This window comes from Coregonus lavaretus (genome assembly GCF_964263955.1).
Source record: "Coregonus lavaretus genome assembly, contig: SUPER_35_unloc_2, whole genome shotgun sequence".
NCBI lineage: Eukaryota > Metazoa > Chordata > Actinopteri > Salmoniformes > Salmonidae > Coregonus > Coregonus lavaretus.
Window position 1 is genome coordinate 1,116,922 of NW_028167180.1, and position 20,280 is coordinate 1,137,201.

The following is a 20,280-nucleotide window of genomic DNA, read 5'->3' on the forward strand; positions in this document are numbered from 1 at the left end:
GGGGTTTGGGTACTAGCCTAATTCACAGAATCCTCCCTAATACGGAAACAATGGAAGGGGAATAGCCTCGAGTGTTATGTAACCTAAAATACAATGGGGAGAAAATAAAACACAGAACAGAGAGAAGCTCATTCCATTCCACATTCAAACTCAATCCCCTCTCTTTATAATTGATTTAGGTTACCATCGACAGTTATCCAGTGGTGGAAAAAGTACCCAATTGACATACTTGAGTAAAAGTAAAGACCCTAATAGAAAATGACTGAAGTAGAAGTGAAAGTCACCCAGTAAAATATTACTTGAGTAAAAATCAAATCTAAGTATCTGGTTTTAAATATACTTAAAGATGCACTATGCAGAAATAGATTGCAAAATAGTTGGGAAGAGATCTTTGACGTACCGATCCCATGGCATAGTGTTTATGAACTGACATGCAAAACGACACCGGAATCAAAAATTAGAATCTTTCAATTTAAATTATTATATAAAATTCTTGCTACCAATAGAATGTTATTTATATGGGGGATACAATCTTCCCAGCTCTGCAGATTTTGCTGTGAAGATACAGTATCATTAGATCATTTGTTTTGGTTCTGTCCATTTGTAGCTTGTTTTTGGACACAGGTCCAGGAATGGCTAAAGGACTGTGATACTTTTAGCAAAAATGTTTATTTTTAATTCACAATCTGTAGAAGTAATGAGAATAGAAAGGTTCAGAACTTTTGTAAAACATCACAGTACGGTTGAAATGTATATGGCAAATAGAAATCCTATATGGATGGTGTTAAGAGATAGATGGGAGTTATTGAATAGAGTTGAAGGATGGGACTAATAACAAATAACAACAAATAATAACAAAGATAGCTAATAATGTAAGCATACTGTGTCCATAATAAGTATATAGGTTGTATGTTGGGAGCTTTTGGGAAAGAGCACAGTTAGAAAGATATGGCATATAGAAGCAAACCGGATGGACATCATGAAAATGATCGGAGAGGTTGAGAGTAGAAGTAGTTCAGGAGCAAATATATATATATATATATATATATATATATATATATATATATATATATATATATATATATAATATATAATTATTGTAAAATTAACTCTGTCCATAAGGTGTAGATAGTAAGTATAGACCGGAAGTAGAGGCCTGGGCATTGTTGTTCACTAATTTACTCCAAGTAGGGAAAGGATGGCGGGGTTGAAAAGTAATAAAGGGGAGTATATATATAAAAAACATGGGGGATTGGAAGTGATGCAGACAATTACATTGATAGAAGATACAATCTATCTGCAATATTAAGCTGATCCACCCCCCCCCCAAAAAAATAAATAAATAAATAATTAATAAATAAATAAATAAGATGCTCTATGCAGAAATCACTCCACCATTTCCTGGTTGCTAATATTCTAATAGTTCGCCTAATTTCAGTTTATGTAACAAATCAAACAAGTAGAGAATCATTGTACTATCTAAACCGCTGTGAAATATATTTTCCATAACCAAAAATATTTTATTTTAAGCTGTTTGAAGCTGGTTAGATAACGGAAAGTAAAAGATGCAAAAATGAAACTTAAGAATGGGAAGCATAGAAATGGAGCACATAGAATAGATCTACCACTTCTTAGACTTGCTTTCAATGAGAATGACAGATCTATAACTCACATTTCTATGACCATTTACAAAACACTCTGACATAATTTACAAACTAAGCATCTGTGTTTAGTGAGTCCGGCAGATCAGAGGCAGTAGGGATGACCAGGGATGTTCTCTTGATAAGTGCATGAATGTGACAATTGTTTCCGGTCCTGCTAAGCACTGGAATGTTATGGAGTAGCCTAGCCTACTGTTGGGTGTCAGGGAAAATACAAGCCTAGTAAAAAGTACATTCAGTGCATTTGGAAAGTATTTACAGTTTGTTTTAGTTGTGTTTTGGGTTATGTTTTTGCCCAATAGGAACTGAATGGCAAAAATGCAACATTGGACTTCAGGAAAAATGTGCAGTAAGAAAACTGTGAAATTCTATAAATATCACATCAAAATGGATCAAAAGCATTTATATTTGATATAAAATATTGTCTAATGATATATACAGTGCATTCGGAAATTATTCAGACCCCTTTTCCTTTTCCACATTTTGTTACCGTACAGCCTTATTATAAAATTGATTCATATTTTTTTTCTCATCAATTTACACACAATATCCCATAATGACAAAGTGAAAACAGGTTTTTAGAATTTTTTGCAAATGTATAAAAATTACAAAACAGAAATACCTTATTTACATAAGTATTCAGACCCTTTGCTACGAGACTCCAAATTGACCTCAGGTGCATCCTGTTTCCATTGATCATCCTTGAGATGTTTCTACAACTTGATTGGACTCCACATGCAGTAAATTCAATTGATTGGATATGGTTTGGAAAGGCACACACCTGTCTATATAAGGTCCCACAGTTGATAGTGCATGTCAGAGCAAAAACCAAGCCATGAGGTCGAAGGACTTGTCCATAGAGCTCCGAGACAGGATTGTGTCGAGGAACGGATCTGGGGAAGGGTAGCAAAAAATGTCTGCAGCATTGAAGTCCCCAAGAACACAGTTCCTCTGTGGAGATGGGAGAACCTTCCAGAACAACCATTTCTGCAGCACTCCACCACTCAGGCCTTTATGGTAGAGTGGCCAGACGGAAGCCACTCCTCAGTAAAAGGCACATGACAGCCCGCTTGGAGTTTGCCAAAAGGCACCTAAAGGACTCTCAGACCATGAGAAACAAGATTCTCTGGTCTGATTTGAACCTGATCGAACATCTTTGGAGAGACCTGAGAATAGCTGTGCAGCGACGCTCCCCATCCAACCTGACAGAGCTTGAGAGGATCTGCAGAGAAGAATGGGAGAAACTCCCCAAATACAGGTGTGCCAAGCTTGTAGTGTCATATCCAATGAGACTCAAGGCAGTAATCGCTGCCAAAAGTGCTTCAACAAAGTACTGAGTAAAGGGTCTGAATACTTATGTAAATGTGATATTTCCGTATTTTTTTATATATATACATTTGCAAACATTTCTAAAAACCTGTTTTCGCTTTGTCATTTGGGGGGATTGTGTGTAGATTGATGAGGATTTTTTTTTATTTAATCAATTTTATAATAAGGCTGTAAAGTAACAATGTGGCAAAAGTCAAGGGGTCTGAATACTTAAATAGTAGCCTACTTCAAATATTTTTTTGTACTTTGTTACTTTACACCACTGCAGTTATCAATGGGACTGTGCAAAGGCATCGCGGTAGGTCGGCTTCTACCTCAATTGACAGTGTCACTGTTGTACATGAAAATGCGCCACTGTTGGGACCGACGCAGCCCCGTGCCACCACCACCGCAACAATAGGGAGGGACATCGATAAATTCGCAGTCCGGGACATTTTTGTGGAAGGTTATAGCCTAATTACAAAATCCTTGGGAATAGGAAGTGTTCCTTAGTCTGCTTGGGTGGTTTATTTAATATATAGCCTGTTCAATGTTGTTCCATTCAATCACATACCGGTAGTTTTTATTCTGATGGTAAATTTTTCATGTTGATGATCGCACACACTTCATGCCCATTGGAACGGAGTTGCATTCGCAGTCGTTTCAACGGATGGGCAAAACTGCGGCGAATAGATTTGGACAACAACAACATATTCGTTATATTGTCATTGTGGCATTAATCTAATATAATCTATTCAACCTGAGATAGAGACAGACAGACGGGCAGATAGCCTACGCCCAGTTAATGTCAATTCGATATGAACCTCCAACCTGGATCCCCCACAGGTGCAAGAAAGCTTTTATGAAAAAATAAAACGGAATAAAAACCCTATAGACGCACTTACCGCTTTGGAGATTTGTTCAGTGCTTATATCTGACAGTGGAACGCGTTACCATCCCAAACGGCATGCTGCTTGCTGTGTTTTTATGATCTGTTATCTCGGATGCTCTGCTCAACGCAGTCTCGTCTCCACCTCTCCTCCCCCGCCCGACGCTGTCTGCAACAGACATCCATGGCGCGTCGCTGTCTCGGTGATCTATAGCTGCAGTCATTGGCGGATGCAGGCATGGGATCGCGGCGGGAAGTTTTACCACCTCCCTCATGTAAACTTCACGTTTACACTGTAATTATTCTGCCTATTACATAAATTAGTTGTGATATAGGCCCTATACCTGCTTTCAGATGTAATAAAATGCAGGCTATCAATTGGATAAATATTTTATTCGTAGCCTTATTGAATATGATAATTGAATAGGCTCTAACAGGGTATAATGTAATATACTGTACTATAAAGTTCAAGAAGATATGTGATGGACAACTCAACAAGGTCAGGGTTATAAAAAAAAATCAAGCAATGATTTATTAGATTAGCCTTATTACAACATGATTCATATATATTCTGTCACTAATATAGTTTCCCAAAAAGTATTCTGTCTCATTCAACCCAGACTATCCAATATGGTAGGGTTAAATCCCCAAATTCCATAAATTGTAATTATAGATGTCTGTTTGATGCCCATGTACACAATCTGGACAGAAGTCAGTGATTATTGTGCTCTCTGTGTAAGATCAGTAATTCTGCATCAGGTGATGGCCAACACAACCAAGGGGACATCCTTTTATATGGTGTTAGTTATTGTACATACACTGAGTGTACAAAACATTAAGAACACCTTCCTAATATTGAGTTGCACCCCCTTTTTCCCTCAGAACAGCCTCAGTTCGTCGGGGCATGGCCTCTACAAGGTGTCGAAAGTGTTCTACAGGGATGGTGGCCCATGTTGACTCAAATTCTTCACAAAGTTGTGTCAAGTTGGCTGGATGTCTATTGAGTGGTGGACCACTCTTGATACACACGGGGAAACTGTTAAGTGTGAAAAACCAAGTAGCGTTGCAGTTCTTGACACAAACCAGTGCGCCTGGCACCTACTACAATACCCCGTTCAAATGCACATCAATATTTTGTCTTGCCCATTCACCCTCTGAATAGCACACATACACAATCCATGTCTCAATTTGTCACAAGGCTTAAAAATCCTTCTTTAACCTGTCTCATCCCCTTCATCTACACTGATTGAAGTGGATGTAATAAGTGACATCAATAAGGGATCATAGTTTGTCCCTGGAATCAGCTGGTCAGTCTATGTCGTGGAAAGAGCAGGTGTTCCTAATGTTTTGTGTTTGTCTCTGTGTCTTATTCGGTTGCTCCCAGTCCTCATAGTCCACATTTGGTTTATTGTGGATATCCTTCAAAAACTGGATTGTAGTAAGTAACAAGTCATATGTTTGATTTGTATGACTGTGGTTGTATCCCAAATGGCACCCTATTCCCTATAATAATGTAATACTTTTGGCCCATAGGGCTCTTGTCAAAAGTAGCACACTATATGGGAATAGGGTGCCATTTGGGACACATATGACCCCAGGTAGACAGATTAATCCATCGTATGATAAGGACAGATGGTGAAATCCTTAATTCTCAGACTGATGGACTGTAGTTGGTTGTATTGGTCAGAATGATCAGTCCAATCCAGACTCTGTATCCAGAGTATCCAGAGTATCCATTGGTCAGCTCCATAGAACACAGGAGGTCATTATGAATGGACTCATTCCAAAATCCACTAAAGGTTTCTAAGAGACTATTTCATTCCAGAAAATTGCTCCCTCTCTTCTGGCCTTGTTCACTTCCCTTTGTTGACATGAGAAAACTGGGTGCTCCAGCTATAGCTTCTACAATATTGCTTTGACCTATCCAGTCCCGTCCTATTGGATCAGTGAAGGACAATGAACAAGGACAGACTTAAAAAAACTAAAACCCATCTCAGTCGGCCAGAGGCATCGAGACAGGACAAATGACGAGCGGCGCCTCGTTCCTGCCAGACTTATTGGTGCATGGGCTGAAGAAGGGATGAATGGCATCCGAGAAGCTGTCGGTGAACGTATAAATGAGCATCTTAGCGTCCACGTTATAGAACGACACCTGTCCCTTATCGCAGTCTACGTAGATCCCTATCCGGTTGGGTTTGTGGTTGAGGCCCAGCGCTGTCGACGGTTCAGTTCGGAACGCGTAGTCATTATTATCCCGGAGGCTCAGGAACCAGTAGCCGTGGGCGGGGCTTACTGTGATCTTCCCTTTCCTGTTGATGGAGTGGCTAGCCACGCCCAGGTCCCAGTCCGTCTTCCCACCCACCTCCACCTACAATACAATACGATAACTTTATTGTCCATTTAAATCCATTTTGTGAGGTCAGAATACAAATCAATACACTGCAGTACAACATCATGCAATACAACAACACTGTAAAGTGAGTACATATATATTCAAATAGTCCTTGGCATTCAGCCCCACCATCTATCGGGCCCCATTATGACCTATGACCTGATGGCTCTGTTGGAATGAAACACCTGCTTCTGTTCTCACCTCCCAGTAATGGCGTCCCGAAGTGAAGGCCTGGCGCCCGAGGACGCAGACCACACGGTCAAAGCGCTCGGGGCCGTCCAGCACGGGCTGGTAGCGGTCGCTGCAGCGCACCTGCTTGCCGTCGTCGGAGATGAGCAGGCGGGGGTGAGCGGTGAGAGGGTCCAGGGTTACATCCACTGAGAGGGAGAGGAGAGGAGAGGGTGAGGTAGAAGGGGAGGGGGGCAGAGAGAGAAACACACAGAGACACAAAGGGGGAGGAGAAGTCATCAGTCACCAATGAAGAGTTAAATCAGCAGTTTTGTGTCTATATTTAGCGATGATGTGCTTGACACATGAACACAGAGAACCTGATACAGGAAGAAGGAAGTACATACCTGCATATTCCTGCACTCTCCTCACCTCTGGATCGCGAGAGAGAGAAAGAGAGAGAGAGAGAGAGAGAGAGAGAGAGACAGAGAGAGAGAGAGAGAGAGAGAGAGAGAGAGAGAGAGAGAGAGGTGTTAAACCATCTAACCCCTGATCATATACTGTATGTATTATCACACATGACTGGGACTTTGAGTTAATAAATTAATCAAAGCCTTACTTGGATTTACATATCTTCCCACTGACTGTTCTAGTCGAGGTTGAGAAAGCCAATCTGGCCAAACAAAAGAGAATAAATGTAATTATACAACGGGTGGGTATAATCCTGAATGCTGATTGGTTAAAAACGTATTCCAGCCGGTGTCTATTCCACAAATTACCACCAGCTAAATATATGACGTTAAAATGACTCTTTACTCTGTTCCATCTGACTGCGCAATCCACTGTCTCATTAGCCCAGCCAGGCACTTTATAAACTTGATCTCCACTATAAAAAGCATCTAGACATTATCTCACATTTCTTTTAGACTAACATTTAGTTTTCAACAGCTGAGATTTGTATAAACCTTGCTGTCTGTCTCTCCGACATTTGCAACATTGTTTCAATATTCAAATTCGATCTCCAACTGTCCCATAGTAATGAACGTGTAGGGGTCGGGAGGAGAGAGAGAGGCAGGCAGCGTTTCTCAGCCAGTCGAAATCATGAATCTTCATTTTTATGGATATGTACAAAGAAATGTAAATTGAAAAAATGTCAAACGAAACGAAGTGCAGCTAGTTTGCAGTCTTTCCAGCTTCAGTTTGAAGTTATTGTTTTAGCTGTGTTGTTGGCTAGCTCCTCTGTCCAACAGTGTCCTGACGAGAGAGCACATTTTCTATGCCAGGCAAAATTGCGCCTCATTAGTTCATTGTTATGGATGTATCCAAATAAATGTATCTAGAAAACAGCTTAAACAAATGCAGCTACTGTTGTTATTCTGGCTGCACTGTTTGACGTGACTGTAAATTAGCCGTAGTTGGCTAGCTAGCAAGCAAGGGATAAGAACATTGCCAGCCAGTATGGCAATGGAACATTTAGAACGAACGACTGGGTCACGTCTATAGATACAGAACAAAAAGACTGAATGACTGGGTCGGGTCTATAGATACAGAACAAAAAGACTGAACGACTGGGTCGCGTCTATAGATACAGAACAAAAAGACTGAATGACTGGGTCGCGTCTATAGATACAGAACAAAAAGACTGAACGACTGGGTTGCGTCTATAGATACAGAACAAAAAGACTGAATGACTGGGTCGCGTCTAATATATACAGAACAAAAAGACTGAATGACTGGGTCGGGTCTATAGATACAGAACAAAAAGACTGAACGACTGGGTCGCGTCTATAGATACAGAACAAAAAGACTGAACGACTGGGTCGCGTCTATAGATACAGAACAAAAAGACTGAATGACTGGGTCGCGTCTATATATACAGAACAAAAAGACTGAACGACTGGGTCGCGTCTATAGATACAGAACAAAAAGACTGAACGACTGGGTCGCGTCTATAGATACAGAACAAAAAGACTGAACGACTGGGTTGCGTCTATAGATACAGAACAAAAAGACTGAAGGACTGGGTCGCGTCTATAGATACAGAACAAAAAGACTGAACGACTGGGTCGCGTCTATGGCAACCGAACCGATAGAACGAACGACCAGCCGGCTTGGGTAGCAACCCTAGATTTGTTTCGGGACGATATCTTGTTGAAGGACGAAATAGTATGAATAAATTCATCAAGATGACGTTTTTAATGAAAATATGTCAATCATTATTTGAATATGTTGGTAACCCGTTGTATAAAAGTGATAATGCCCTCGAAGCAGGTGTTTGGAGGATATATTGGCACGGTGTGCCAGCCCTCGACTTCGTCTCAGGCCTAACAACCCAAGTGCCAATATATTCTCCAAACACCTGCTTCGAGGGCATTATCACTTTTATACAACGGGACGCATAGTATGTACGACATATATTCTTGGGCATTATCACTTAATTAGACACTGTATGTATCATTGGTTATTACACATATGGGATGGGCCTGCGAGTGTGACAGAAACATGAATGAATCCATACCTGGACTATATCTTCCTACAGATTGTTCTGGTGGAGGTGGAGAACGGAAACCTGCCAAAACAATATCATAAAATCAAATACAGTATTAATATTAGAAACACATGGGATGGGATGAGTATGACAGAAGCAGCCGTGAATTAATACAAATCTTACTTGGACTACATCTTCCCAGGGACTGGTTTGGTTGAGAAGGCAAATCTGGCCAAACAAAACAGAGTACAGGAAATCAATGACTGTATGCATTGTTAGACATACTGTATGTTGGGTCTGTGAGTGTGACAGAGACATGAACGTTATCTTGGACTTACTTGGACTATTTCTTCCTACAGCATGGTTTGGTTGAGAAAGCAAACCTGACCAAAAAAAATAGAATATATCCAATCAAATACTGGACAGATTATTAGACACACAGAATGGGATGAGCTGGGACTTTGAGTGTGACGAAGGCATGAATGAAAACCGTACTTGGACTATATCTTCCCACAGATTGGTCCGGTTGAGGTTGAGGATGCAAACCTGGCCAAACATAAGAGTATACATAATTAAATATTAGACACATATTAGATCATAAACTAATTAGATCATATTAGATCATAAACTAATTACCTAATTAGATACAGATGGGATGGTACTTTGAGTGTGTAAACCTTACCTGGAATATATGTCCCTACGGATTGGTCTGGTTGAGGTTGAGGATGCAGACCTGGCCAACAAAAGACAATGCAGTGTAATGGTCTATAGGTTCTCAACTGGTTTTAATTATATGATAAAGGAACAACATTCCCAACTTTTATTGTCAATAAATACATTTTGTCCATATTTTTGATGAAGAATGTTAATATACTCTGGTTTGAGACCACAAATCCAACCAAAATAGTTATGCTAATAGCTCTATATTAAAAATACTGTGATTGAAGAAAAATTGTTTAAAAATGTAAGTTCATTATCATTTCTACACACTTTCTACCTGGTTTAAGTCGTTTAAGTTCAGTTTTTTATTTTTTATTTTACTCACACACAAACACACATGACCCACTCAAAACCTCCTGCGACCTAAATTGGGGTCGCAACCCACCAGTTGAGAAACGCTGTTCTACATTGTAGCCTAGTAATGTTCATAAAGTATAGTTAAACCGTCACAACACTACAGTATTGTAGCCTAGTAATGTTCATAAAGTATAGTTAAACCATCACAACACTACAGTATTGTAGCCTAGTAATGTTCATAAAGTATAGTTAAACCGTCACAACACTACAGTATTGTAGCCTAGTACAACAACCTGCCCGCTTGACCCTATCCCTTCCTCTCTTCTCCAGACCATTTCCGGAGACCTTCTCCCTTACCTCACCTCGCTCATCAACTCATCCTTGACTGCTGGCCATGTCCCTTCCGTCTTCAAAGAGGGCGAGAGTTGCACCCCTCCTCAAAAAACTACACTCGATCCCTCCAATGTCAACAACTACAGACCAGTTTCCCTTCTTTCTTTTCTCTCGAACTCTTGAGCGTGCCGTCTCTAGCCAACTCTCCTGCTATCTCTCTCAGAATGACCTTCTTGATCCAAACCAGTCAGGTTTCAAGACTGGTCATTCAACTGAGACTGCTCTTCTCTGTGTCACAGAGGCTCTCCGCACTACTAAAGCTAACTCTCTCTCCTCTGCTCTTATCCTTCTAGACCTATCTGCTGCCTTTGATACTGTGAACCATCAGATCCTCCTCTCCACCCTCTTCGAGTTGGGCATCTCCGGCGCTGCTCACTCTTGGATTGCGTCCTACCTGACAGGTCGCTCCTACCAGGTGGCATGGTGAGAATCTGTCTCCGCACCACGTGCTCTCACCACTGGTGTCCTCCAGGGCTCAGTTCTAGGCCCTCTCCTATTCTCTCTATACACCAAGTCACTTGGCTCTGTCATATCCTCACATGGTTTCTCCTATCATTGCTATGCAGACGACACACATTTAATTTTCTCCTTTCCCCCTTCTGATAACCAGGTGGCGAATCGCATCTCTGCATGTCTGGCAGACATATCAGTGTGGATGTCGGATCACCACCTCAAGCTGAACCTCGGCAAGACGGAGCTGCTCTTCCTCCCGGGGAAGGACTGCCCGCTCCATGATCTCGCCATCAAGGTTGACAACTCCATTGTGTCCTCCTCCCAGAGTGCAAAGAACCTTGACGTGACCCTGGACAACACCCTGTCGTTCTCCGCTAACATCAAAGCGGTGACCCGATCCTGCAGGTTCATGCTCTAAAACATTCGCAGAGTACGACCCTACCTTACACAGAAAGCGGCACAGGTCCTAATCCAGGCACTTTTCTTCTCCCGTCTGGATTACTGCAACTCGCTGTTGGCTGGGCTCCCTGCCTCTGCCATTAAACCCCTACAACTTATCCAGAACGCTGCAGCCCGTCTGGTGTTGAACCTTCCCAAGTTCTCTCATGTCACACCGCTCCTCCGCACACTCCACTGGCTTCCAGTTGAAGCTCGCATCTGCTACAAAACCATGGTGCTTGCCTACGGAGCTGTGAGGGGAACGGCACCTCCTTACCTTCAGGATCTGATCAGACCCTACACCCAAACGAGGGCACTACATTCATCCACCTCTGGCCTGCTAGCCCCCCTACATCTACGGAAGCACAGTTCCCACTCAGCCCAGTCAAAACTATTCGCTGCTCTGGCACCCCAATGGTGGAACAAGCTCCCCCACGACGCCAGGACAGCGGAGTCACTGAACACCTTCCGGAGACACTTGAAACCCTACCCCTTTAAGGAATACCTGGAATAGTATAAAGTAATCCTTCTACCCCCCCCATAAAAAATATGTGGTTGTCCCACTGGCTATCATAAGTTGAATGCACCAATTTGTAAGTTGCTCTGGATAAGAGCGTCTGCTAAATGATGTACATGTAAACGTAGTAGTGTTCATAAAGTAAAGTTAAACCGTCACAACACTACAGCATTGGGGCTATTCTCTGTGTCACTTGCAACAACCCAGCGGGCAAAAGTGGTGGAATCTTGACGTAATTTCAACCACTTTTGCCCGCTGGAAAAAACATTAGCATAACTGATAGTACTCATAGATAGAATATATAGGAGATCTACAATGGTCAGCTATAACTCACAGATCTCCGGCAGTCTCTTGAGCTCCTCCCGAAAGCGTTCCACCATTTGATTGACAGTCAGAAGCACCGACCCCGAGCTGAGGTCAGAGGTCACGACAGCGTCGGACCAATCCCTGGTCTGAGGCGGGGTGGAGAGGGCGGGGAATGTCTGAGAAGAGGAAGAAAGAGAGAGAGAGAGAAAAAAAGAGAGAAATAAGAGAATAAATGAATTCGAAAATAACATGTAGTAAGATATATATAGAGATATATATATATAGTAGATATATAATTTATAGATATATATATAGTAGATATATAATTAAAAAAGAAGAGAATAGGAAAAGTACTTCTTACCTTGTAGCTAAGATAAATTATGAGAAAAGGTTGGGAAGAAGGTAGAAAATGTTGGAAAAAGGGTAGAAAATGTTGGAAAAAGGGTAGAAAAGTTTGGGAAAAGGGTAGAAAATGTTGAGAAAAGGGTAGAAAATGTTGGAAAAAAGGTAGAAAAGGTTGGGAAAAAGGTAGAAAACGTTGGAAAAAAGGTAGAAAAGGTTGGAAAGGTTGGAAAAAAGGTAGAAAATGTTGGAAAAGGGTAGAAAAGGTTGGGAAAAATGAAGAAAAAAGCAAGAAATGGATGTGATGAACAGAAAGAGTAGTCTCTAACTTTGAAGAAGAGCACGTAGTCGTCAGACTGGGCTAGCTGGGCGAGGCTGGCGCTTCTCTTCCTCAGCTCAGAGATCTCCTACAATAGGAAAGAAAAGAGGAGAAATACTCTATTATTAATAATCCCAGAGGGAAATGGGTTTGTCAATCATTGCAGCAACACAGTCACAAAGACAAAAGACAATCAACAAGATCAGTAGTAAAAAAAAGATAGCAGCATGAATTTATTTTATTGTTCACCTACCCTACTGAAGATGTAAATGAGTTGTGTAGCCAAATATAGTACAATGCATCACGTCTTGTGAGATTTACGTTTTAATTGTACATGGTCCCTTATGAAAGAATAATATTGTGTTGATGGATCATTCTTGTGTATTGTGTATTCAAGGATTGTAAATTGTATAAAATAATTCACCCTTCGCTGCTATTGATATCACTGTCCTCTTAATGAAATAAACCATTCTCTCAAATAAAATAAATGAATAAAAATAGACCTGCTCCAGGTCTCTGATGAGGCTCTGTCCTCGGTGCTTTGCAGCCCGCTGTGACATCTCTATCACCTCCAGAAGCTCTGCCTGGCTCCTCTCCACAGAACTCACCAGGGCAGAGAACACATGCATGCTGCCCGCCGTCTCATGCTCCGCACACGCCTGGGGAGAGAGGGAGAGGGGGCTGATGATGATGAGAGAGAGAGGAACGAGAGAGAGAGACAGAGGAAATAGAGAAAGAGAGAGAGAGAGAGGAAAGAGAGAGAGAAAAAGAGAGAGGAAAGAGGGAGGAAAGAGAGAGGGACAGAGAGAGAAAGAGAGAGACAGAGACAGAGACAGAGAGAGCAAGAGAGACAGAGACAGAGACAGACAGAGAGAGAGAGAGAGAGAGAGAGAGAGAGAGAGAGAGAGAGAGAGAGAGAGAGAGAGAGGGAGACAGAGAGAGAGAGAAAGACAGACAGAGAGACAACCTCTGTGTGTATGTGTGTGTGTATGTGTGTGTGTACTGTGTCTGTCTGTGTTTGTCTCTGTGTGTGTGTACTGTGTCTGTCTGTGTCTGTCTGTGTGTGTGTGTGTGTGTGTGTGTACTGTGTATGTGTGTGTTCCAGAGACCCACCTGTATGTCCTTCAGTGATGTCCTGATCTCCTCCACCTTCCTCTCTCTCTCTGTGATCATGTCCCTCAGCTCCACCTCTGTCAGGCCCAACTGAGACTGCAGACATAAACAGACCAGAGTCAACACACAGCAATGTATTTATTCCTTATTCCTAGTATGTACATATCTACCTCAGTTACCTCGTACCCTTGCACTTCAACTCGGTACTGGTACCCCGTGTATATAGCCAAGTTATCATTACTCATTGTGAATCTATTATTACTTTTATTATTACGTGTTTTACTTTTCTATTATTTCTCTATTTTCTTTCTCTCTGCATTGTTGGGAACGGCCCGTAAGTCAGCATTTCACTGTTAGGCTATACGTGTTGCTTACAAAGCATGCGATTAACACAATTTGATTTGAACAATGTTTCAAACACCCAGGATATTTTGTGCAGACTGTCTCCATAGCTAAGGTTTGTACAGTATGTGTTCATTTCACTTCATTAATGTAATCAAATCTACAGTAGTAGCATTGCAATTGGAGTTTCCTACAACTCCACCAGAATTAGTTCACACAGATGTTTCTCCATCGCTGTCCCACTCCCTACCTTCTTGATGAGCCATTCTCTCTTGGCAGGTATAACCTGGTGTCCATGGTGCTCTCCCTCCAAACACGCGGCACACACACACGTCTGGTCCGTCCGGCAGAAGAACTCCAGCCCCCTCTGGTGTTCAGGACAGAGAGGCGCGTTGAAGGAGGAATCAGCCGGCCCGCTCAGGGTGTACCTCCGTGGGGCGACAGGGGGGGCGGTGGTGTTGGAGGAGAAGGGTGAGGGCGGGTGGGGGCGGAGGACTGGCGGAGGGGTTCTGGAGTTCGAAGGTCGTTGGAACCTGGTCTTCATCTCCAAAAACAAATCCCCAGGCATCCCACCCATCCCTGGGGGTCTTGGGAGGACCGGAGGACGCTCAACCCCGTTTGACACCCCCTCATTACCACCGCCACCCCCACCTTGACTCCCAACCCCTCCTTCCATCACCATGGCCCCCCCGTCCAATCCGTCGGCCATCTTCTTAAACTGCTCGGTGATCTCCTTCAGGGTGTGGTTGATGTGAAGGTCCGGCCTCTTCCTGAAGCTCTCCTTACACAGTGGGCACACCCACGTCTTCCCTCCTCCTCCTTTAACAACAAGTTACAGTTCATTTAATTCATTCACATGGCAAAATACAACTGATCTCTGAATGGTGACGTGATGATTAACAGAAGAAATACGCCTACTAATAGAAAACGAACTAACACACAATAAGGTTTAATGTACGTAAATTGTTGAATGTACAGTATATATGTAAACATACAAACAAATGTACATTTATATTTCAGGTAGTGTTCAGTACACACAAAGCCACAATACAGTGCTATGAAAAAGTATTTGCCCCCTTTCTAATTTTCTCTACTTTTGCATATTTGTGATACTGAATGTTTTCAGATCTTCAACCAAAACCTAATATTAGATAAAGGGAACATAAGTGAACAAATAACACAACAATTACATATTTATTTCATAAACAAAGTTATGCAACACCCAATTCCCCTGTGTCAAAAAGTAATTGCCCCCTTACACTCAATAACTGGTTGTGCCACCTTTAGCTGCAATGACTCCAACCAAATGCTTCCTGTAGTTCTTGATGAACTGGTTCTTGATCAGTCTCTCACGTCGCTGTGGAGGAATTTTGGCCCACTCTTCCATGTAGAACTGCTTTAACTCAGTGACATGTGGGTTTTCAAGCATGAACTGCTCGTTTCAAGTCCTGCCACAGCATCTCAATTGGGATTAGGTCTGGACTTTGACTAGACCATTCCAAAACTTCCAATTTGTTGCTTTTTAGCAATTTTCAGGTAGACTTGATTGTGTGTTTTGGATCATTGTCTTGCTGCATGACCCAGCTGCCCTTCAGCTTCAGCTCACAGACGGATGGTCTGACATTCTCCTGTAGAATTCTCTGATACAGAGCAGAATTCATGGTTCCTTCTATTAAGGCAAGTCGTCCAGGTCCTGAGGCAGCAAAGCATCCCAAAACCATCACACCTCCACCACCATGCTTGACCTTTGGTATGATGTTCTTACTGTGGAATGCAGTGTTTGGTTTTCGCCAGGCATAATGGGACCCATCTCGTCCAAAAAGTTGACTAAAGTTTGCCAAAAAGCACCTGGATGATCATCAAGACGATCCAAAACACACAATCAAGTCTACATGAAAATTGCTAAAAAGCAACAAATTTGAAGTTTTGGAATGGCCTAGTCAAAGTCCAGACCTAATCCCAATTGAGATGTTGTGGCAGGACATGAAACGAGCAGTTCATGCTTGAAAACCCACATGTCACTGAGTTAAAGCAGTTCTGCATGGAAGAGTGGGCCAAAATTCCTCCACAGCGACGTGAGAGACTGATCAACAACTACAGGAAGCATTTGGTTGGAGTCATTGCAGCTAAAGGTGGCACAACCAGTTATTGAGTGTAAGGGGGCAATTACTTTTTCACACAGGGGAATTGGGTGTTGCATAACTTTGTTAATGAAATGAAATAAATACGTAATTGTTGTGTTATTTGTTCACTTATGTTCCCTTTATCTAATATTAGGTTTTGGTTGAAGATCAGATAACATTCAGTATAACAAATATGCAAAAGTAGAGAAAATTAGAAAGGGGGCAAATACTTTTTCATAGCACTGTACATACCGTCCCAGTAGGTGGAGATGCAGTCCAGACAGTAGCTGTGACCACAGGGTGTGGAGACTGGGTTGGTGAACACATCCAGGCAGATGGAACAGATGAACTGGTCCTCAGAGAGGAAGCCACCGGGCCCGGAGAGAGCCATCCTGGGGGAAACGCTAGGGCTAGTGGTCTGGAGCTCTGCAACTAGGGGACAACAGAACACAAGAGTTAGGTGTCATTAAAGAGTTTGTTGAGAGGAAGCCGCCCAGCCCAGAGAGAGCCATGCTGGGGCTGGGGAGACAGTAGGGCTGGCTGGTAGGGCTAGTGGTCTGGAGCTCTGCTGGGGAGAATGTAGGGCTGGCTGGTAGGGCTAGTGGTCTGGAGCTCTGCTGGGGAGAATGTAGGGCTGGCTGGTAGGGCTAGTGGTCTGGAGCTCTGCTGGGGAGACTGTAGGGTTGGCTGGTAGGGCTAGTGGTCTGGAGCTCTGCTGGGGAGACTGTAGGGCTGGCTGGTAGGGCTAGTGGTCTGGAGCTCTGCTGGGGAGAATGTAGGGCTGGCTGGTAGGGCTAGTGGTCTGGAGCTCTGCTGGGGAGACTGTAGGGCTGGCTGGTAGGACTAGTGGTCTGGAGCTCTGCTGGGGAGACTGTAGGGCTGGCTGGTAGGGCTAGTGGTCTGGAGCTCTGCTGGGGAGACTGTAGGGCTGGCTGGTAGGGCTAGTGGTCTGGAGCTCTGCTGGGGAGAATGTAGGGCTGGCTGGTAGGGCTAGTGGTCTGGAGCTCTGCTGGGGAGAATGTAGGGCTGGCTGGTAGGGCTAGTGGTCTGGAGCTCTGCTGGGGAGAATGTAGGGCTGGCTGGTAGGGCTAGTGGTCTGGAGCTCTGCTGGGGAGACTGTAGGGCTGGCTGGTAGGGCTAGTGGTCTGGAGCTCTGCTGCGGAGACTGTAGGGCTGGCTGGTAGGGCTAGTGGTCTGGAGCTCTGCTGGGGAGACTGTAGGGCTGGCTGGTAGGGCTAGTGGTCTGGAGCTCTGCTGGGGAGACAGTAGGGCTGGCTGGTAGGGTAGTGGTCTTGAGCTCTGCTGGGGAGATTGTAGGGCTGGCTGGTAGGGCTAGTGGTCTGGAGCTCTGCTGGGGAGACTGTAGGGCTGGCTGCTAGGGCTAGTGGTCTGGAGCTCTGCTGGGGCTGCTGGGGAGACTGTAGGGCTGGCTGCTAGGGCTAGTGGTCTGGAGCTCTGCTGGGGAGACAGTAGGGCTGGCTGGTAGGGCTAGTGGTCTGGAGCTCTGCTGGGGAGACTGTAGGGCTGGCTGGTAGGGCTAGTGGTCTGGAGCTCTGCTAGGGAGACTGTAGGGCTGGCTGCTAGGGCTAGTGGTCTGGAGCTCTGCAGCTAGGGGGCAGGAGCTCACAGGTATTAAGTGGAGCGAGAGTGTGTAAATGTCCCTTTAGTTTAGGTACACACACATACCCTGTGTCCTCCACAGAGGAACACTTGTCTCAGTCAAGCATGGCTGCCTGTGCGATAAGGTAGAAGAATGTGGTCTGTGCACTCTGAATGACCTTTACCCTACTTACACACTGTAGGCCTGCACCTGTCACATCAGAGAGCACCGTGAAACAGCTTACGAAGATGAACAGAGATAAACCATCTCTTACATTGTTGTTCCTGCAGCACAGAGGCGACCTCGACCAGCGCTGACACTGTAGCCTATTGTAGCATCGTAAAAACGCAACAACATGGTCTGGTTGGAGAAAAAAAAGGATCAATAGTCTTTTATGCTATTGTTAGGCCACAGGCTCTGCGTGACAGGAAACATCTTTAAAACATGCACTATAATTAGGCAATATGTTTAAAACACACAACAAGTATCTGCAAGTCATTGTCACTTACTCATTCCCTCTCTAAGCTGCTGTTTGGGGCTCACACAATGTTACTTTCACACAACACCACCCAGGCTATGTCATGACCACCCAGGCTATGTCATGACCACCCAGGCTATGTCATGACCATCCAGGCTATGTCATGGTCCTAGTACTTAGAATTATCTTTCATTTGTTTATGGTTAACGTCATCAGCAATACTAGGGTGACCACATGTAAAATACCCAAACGTCAGCACCCCACACACACACACACACACACAGTGTAGTGCACATGTTTTAGGTGCTGGAGAGCAATACACATTTAAATGACATCATAATTTCTCAACGTTTGTACCGACAGACATAGCCTATTGAATATCATTATATAATAAAATATATCCTCCAATTGCACCGTCTGCCTACGCCCACACAAATTGTCTCAAGAAAAACATTTATATTTTTAATACCCTGAAACACCAAGTTAGGCATACCTAATTTCCAAAATAGGCCATGGCATCATCACTGTCAATCATGAATGAGAATTCTTCACGTTTTCCCAATGAAATGTCCAAACTGCCTCTGCATACCAATCATTTGATCTCAAACGGTTTCATGAGAACACTGAAACTCTAAAATGCTAATTGGAGAACAGCAAAAACAAGCAAAAATGACCCCAGCCATTATCACCTTGGTTACTGTAGCTTCATGTACCTCAGTCGATCTACAAACACATAGCCTATTAGCTATACAATTAGCCACTACACATTCACTCACATTAACTCAGGACTGGGATTGAAACTATAATTTAATAAGTACAGAGAGATTACAAATTAATTTGCTTTACAGAACATAATTTTTTGTTGCAGTTTTACAGCTAATTTCCTGCAATTGTAGGCTACACATTTTGCCATGATTTATGCCATGTAATTATGATATCTAATTATGATATCTGAGTGAGAGTCACTAATTAAATCAACGGGAACCCCCTGGAGGTCAGGGCCCCTGGGCTGGTGTTGTGCTTGCCCGGGCAGTAATTCGGTAGTTTAGATAGCTAGACTAACTAGACACATTTTCAAAATCACACTTCTTGTAAGTAGTTAGGCTTAACTATTCTCTCCAAGGTTATTTGGAATTTTGCCTTGAGGATTAGAAAAATATTATTGGTTGACCATAGGCCTACGACATTGGCCTATGTCATGTCTTGCGCTGCGCAGAATATTAGATCTCAAAAACGATAGAAGAACACGTGTTTAACATCACCAGTAGGTTTAGGCTACCACATCCAAACGATATTATATATATTTTCATAAGCGCAACGTGACTGCAAGTGACAGGTCGGAATGTCTGACTGAAATATGGGACAAATCAACCTTTTCCCCCCCTAAATTAGTGGTGTTTGAATTTGTTGATAAAATGCGGGACATGATTGACTGTCCCGCACAATGAAAGAGAACATGTGGTCACCCAAAGCCATATCAGTTTAAATAGAATGCACTTGTTCACTTCCTTCACTATGTTAGAGGCCCTCGTGGGTAACTGGGGTGCCCTGCCTTGATTGGATAACTGATTATTAAAAACATTAAAGTAGAATGTGATTGATCATTTGTGTCAGGGGTGGGCCTAAGCCCGTAGTGGGCCCAAGAGGCAAAACAATTTTCGATAAAAACAAGGTTTTTTTTCCCTCATTTTTTTCATCTATGGATTATATGGATTATATTTATATGGTTGGTTGGGGCTGTCGGTTTGCCTTTTTGCAGATTTCAAAATACAATTGCGGGGAAAATGTACAGTTTGGAAAGCGAATGCCTACTGCTGAAAAGAGAAGATTTATCTGTCTGTAGAACCAATTGAAAAAAAATATTCTCAACAACTTCCACATTTTAACTGACACACAATTTCCTTCTAATATTGTACAATCTGAGTGTCGCTTC

At 43.1% G+C, this 20,280-nt stretch overlaps 1 protein-coding gene across 1 annotated transcript; it reads right to left on the reverse strand.

Moving 5' to 3' along the window:
• Positions 1-5,851: 5,851 nt before the first annotated feature.
• Positions 5,852-16,660, reverse strand: btr01 (bloodthirsty-related gene family, member 1; the record flags this gene model as incomplete). Its single annotated transcript, XM_084188729.1, has 15 exons — positions 5,852-6,226; positions 6,452-6,627; positions 6,826-6,852; positions 7,038-7,091; positions 8,937-8,987; positions 9,090-9,134; positions 9,245-9,289; positions 9,402-9,452; positions 9,589-9,639; positions 12,059-12,206; positions 12,702-12,779; positions 13,195-13,350; positions 13,805-13,900; positions 14,397-14,965; positions 16,522-16,660. The coding sequence occupies 15 exons, from the start codon at positions 16,658-16,660 to the stop codon at positions 5,852-5,854; spliced, it is 2,061 nt and encodes a 686-aa protein (XP_084044855.1).
• Positions 16,661-20,280: the final 3,620 nt, after the last annotated feature.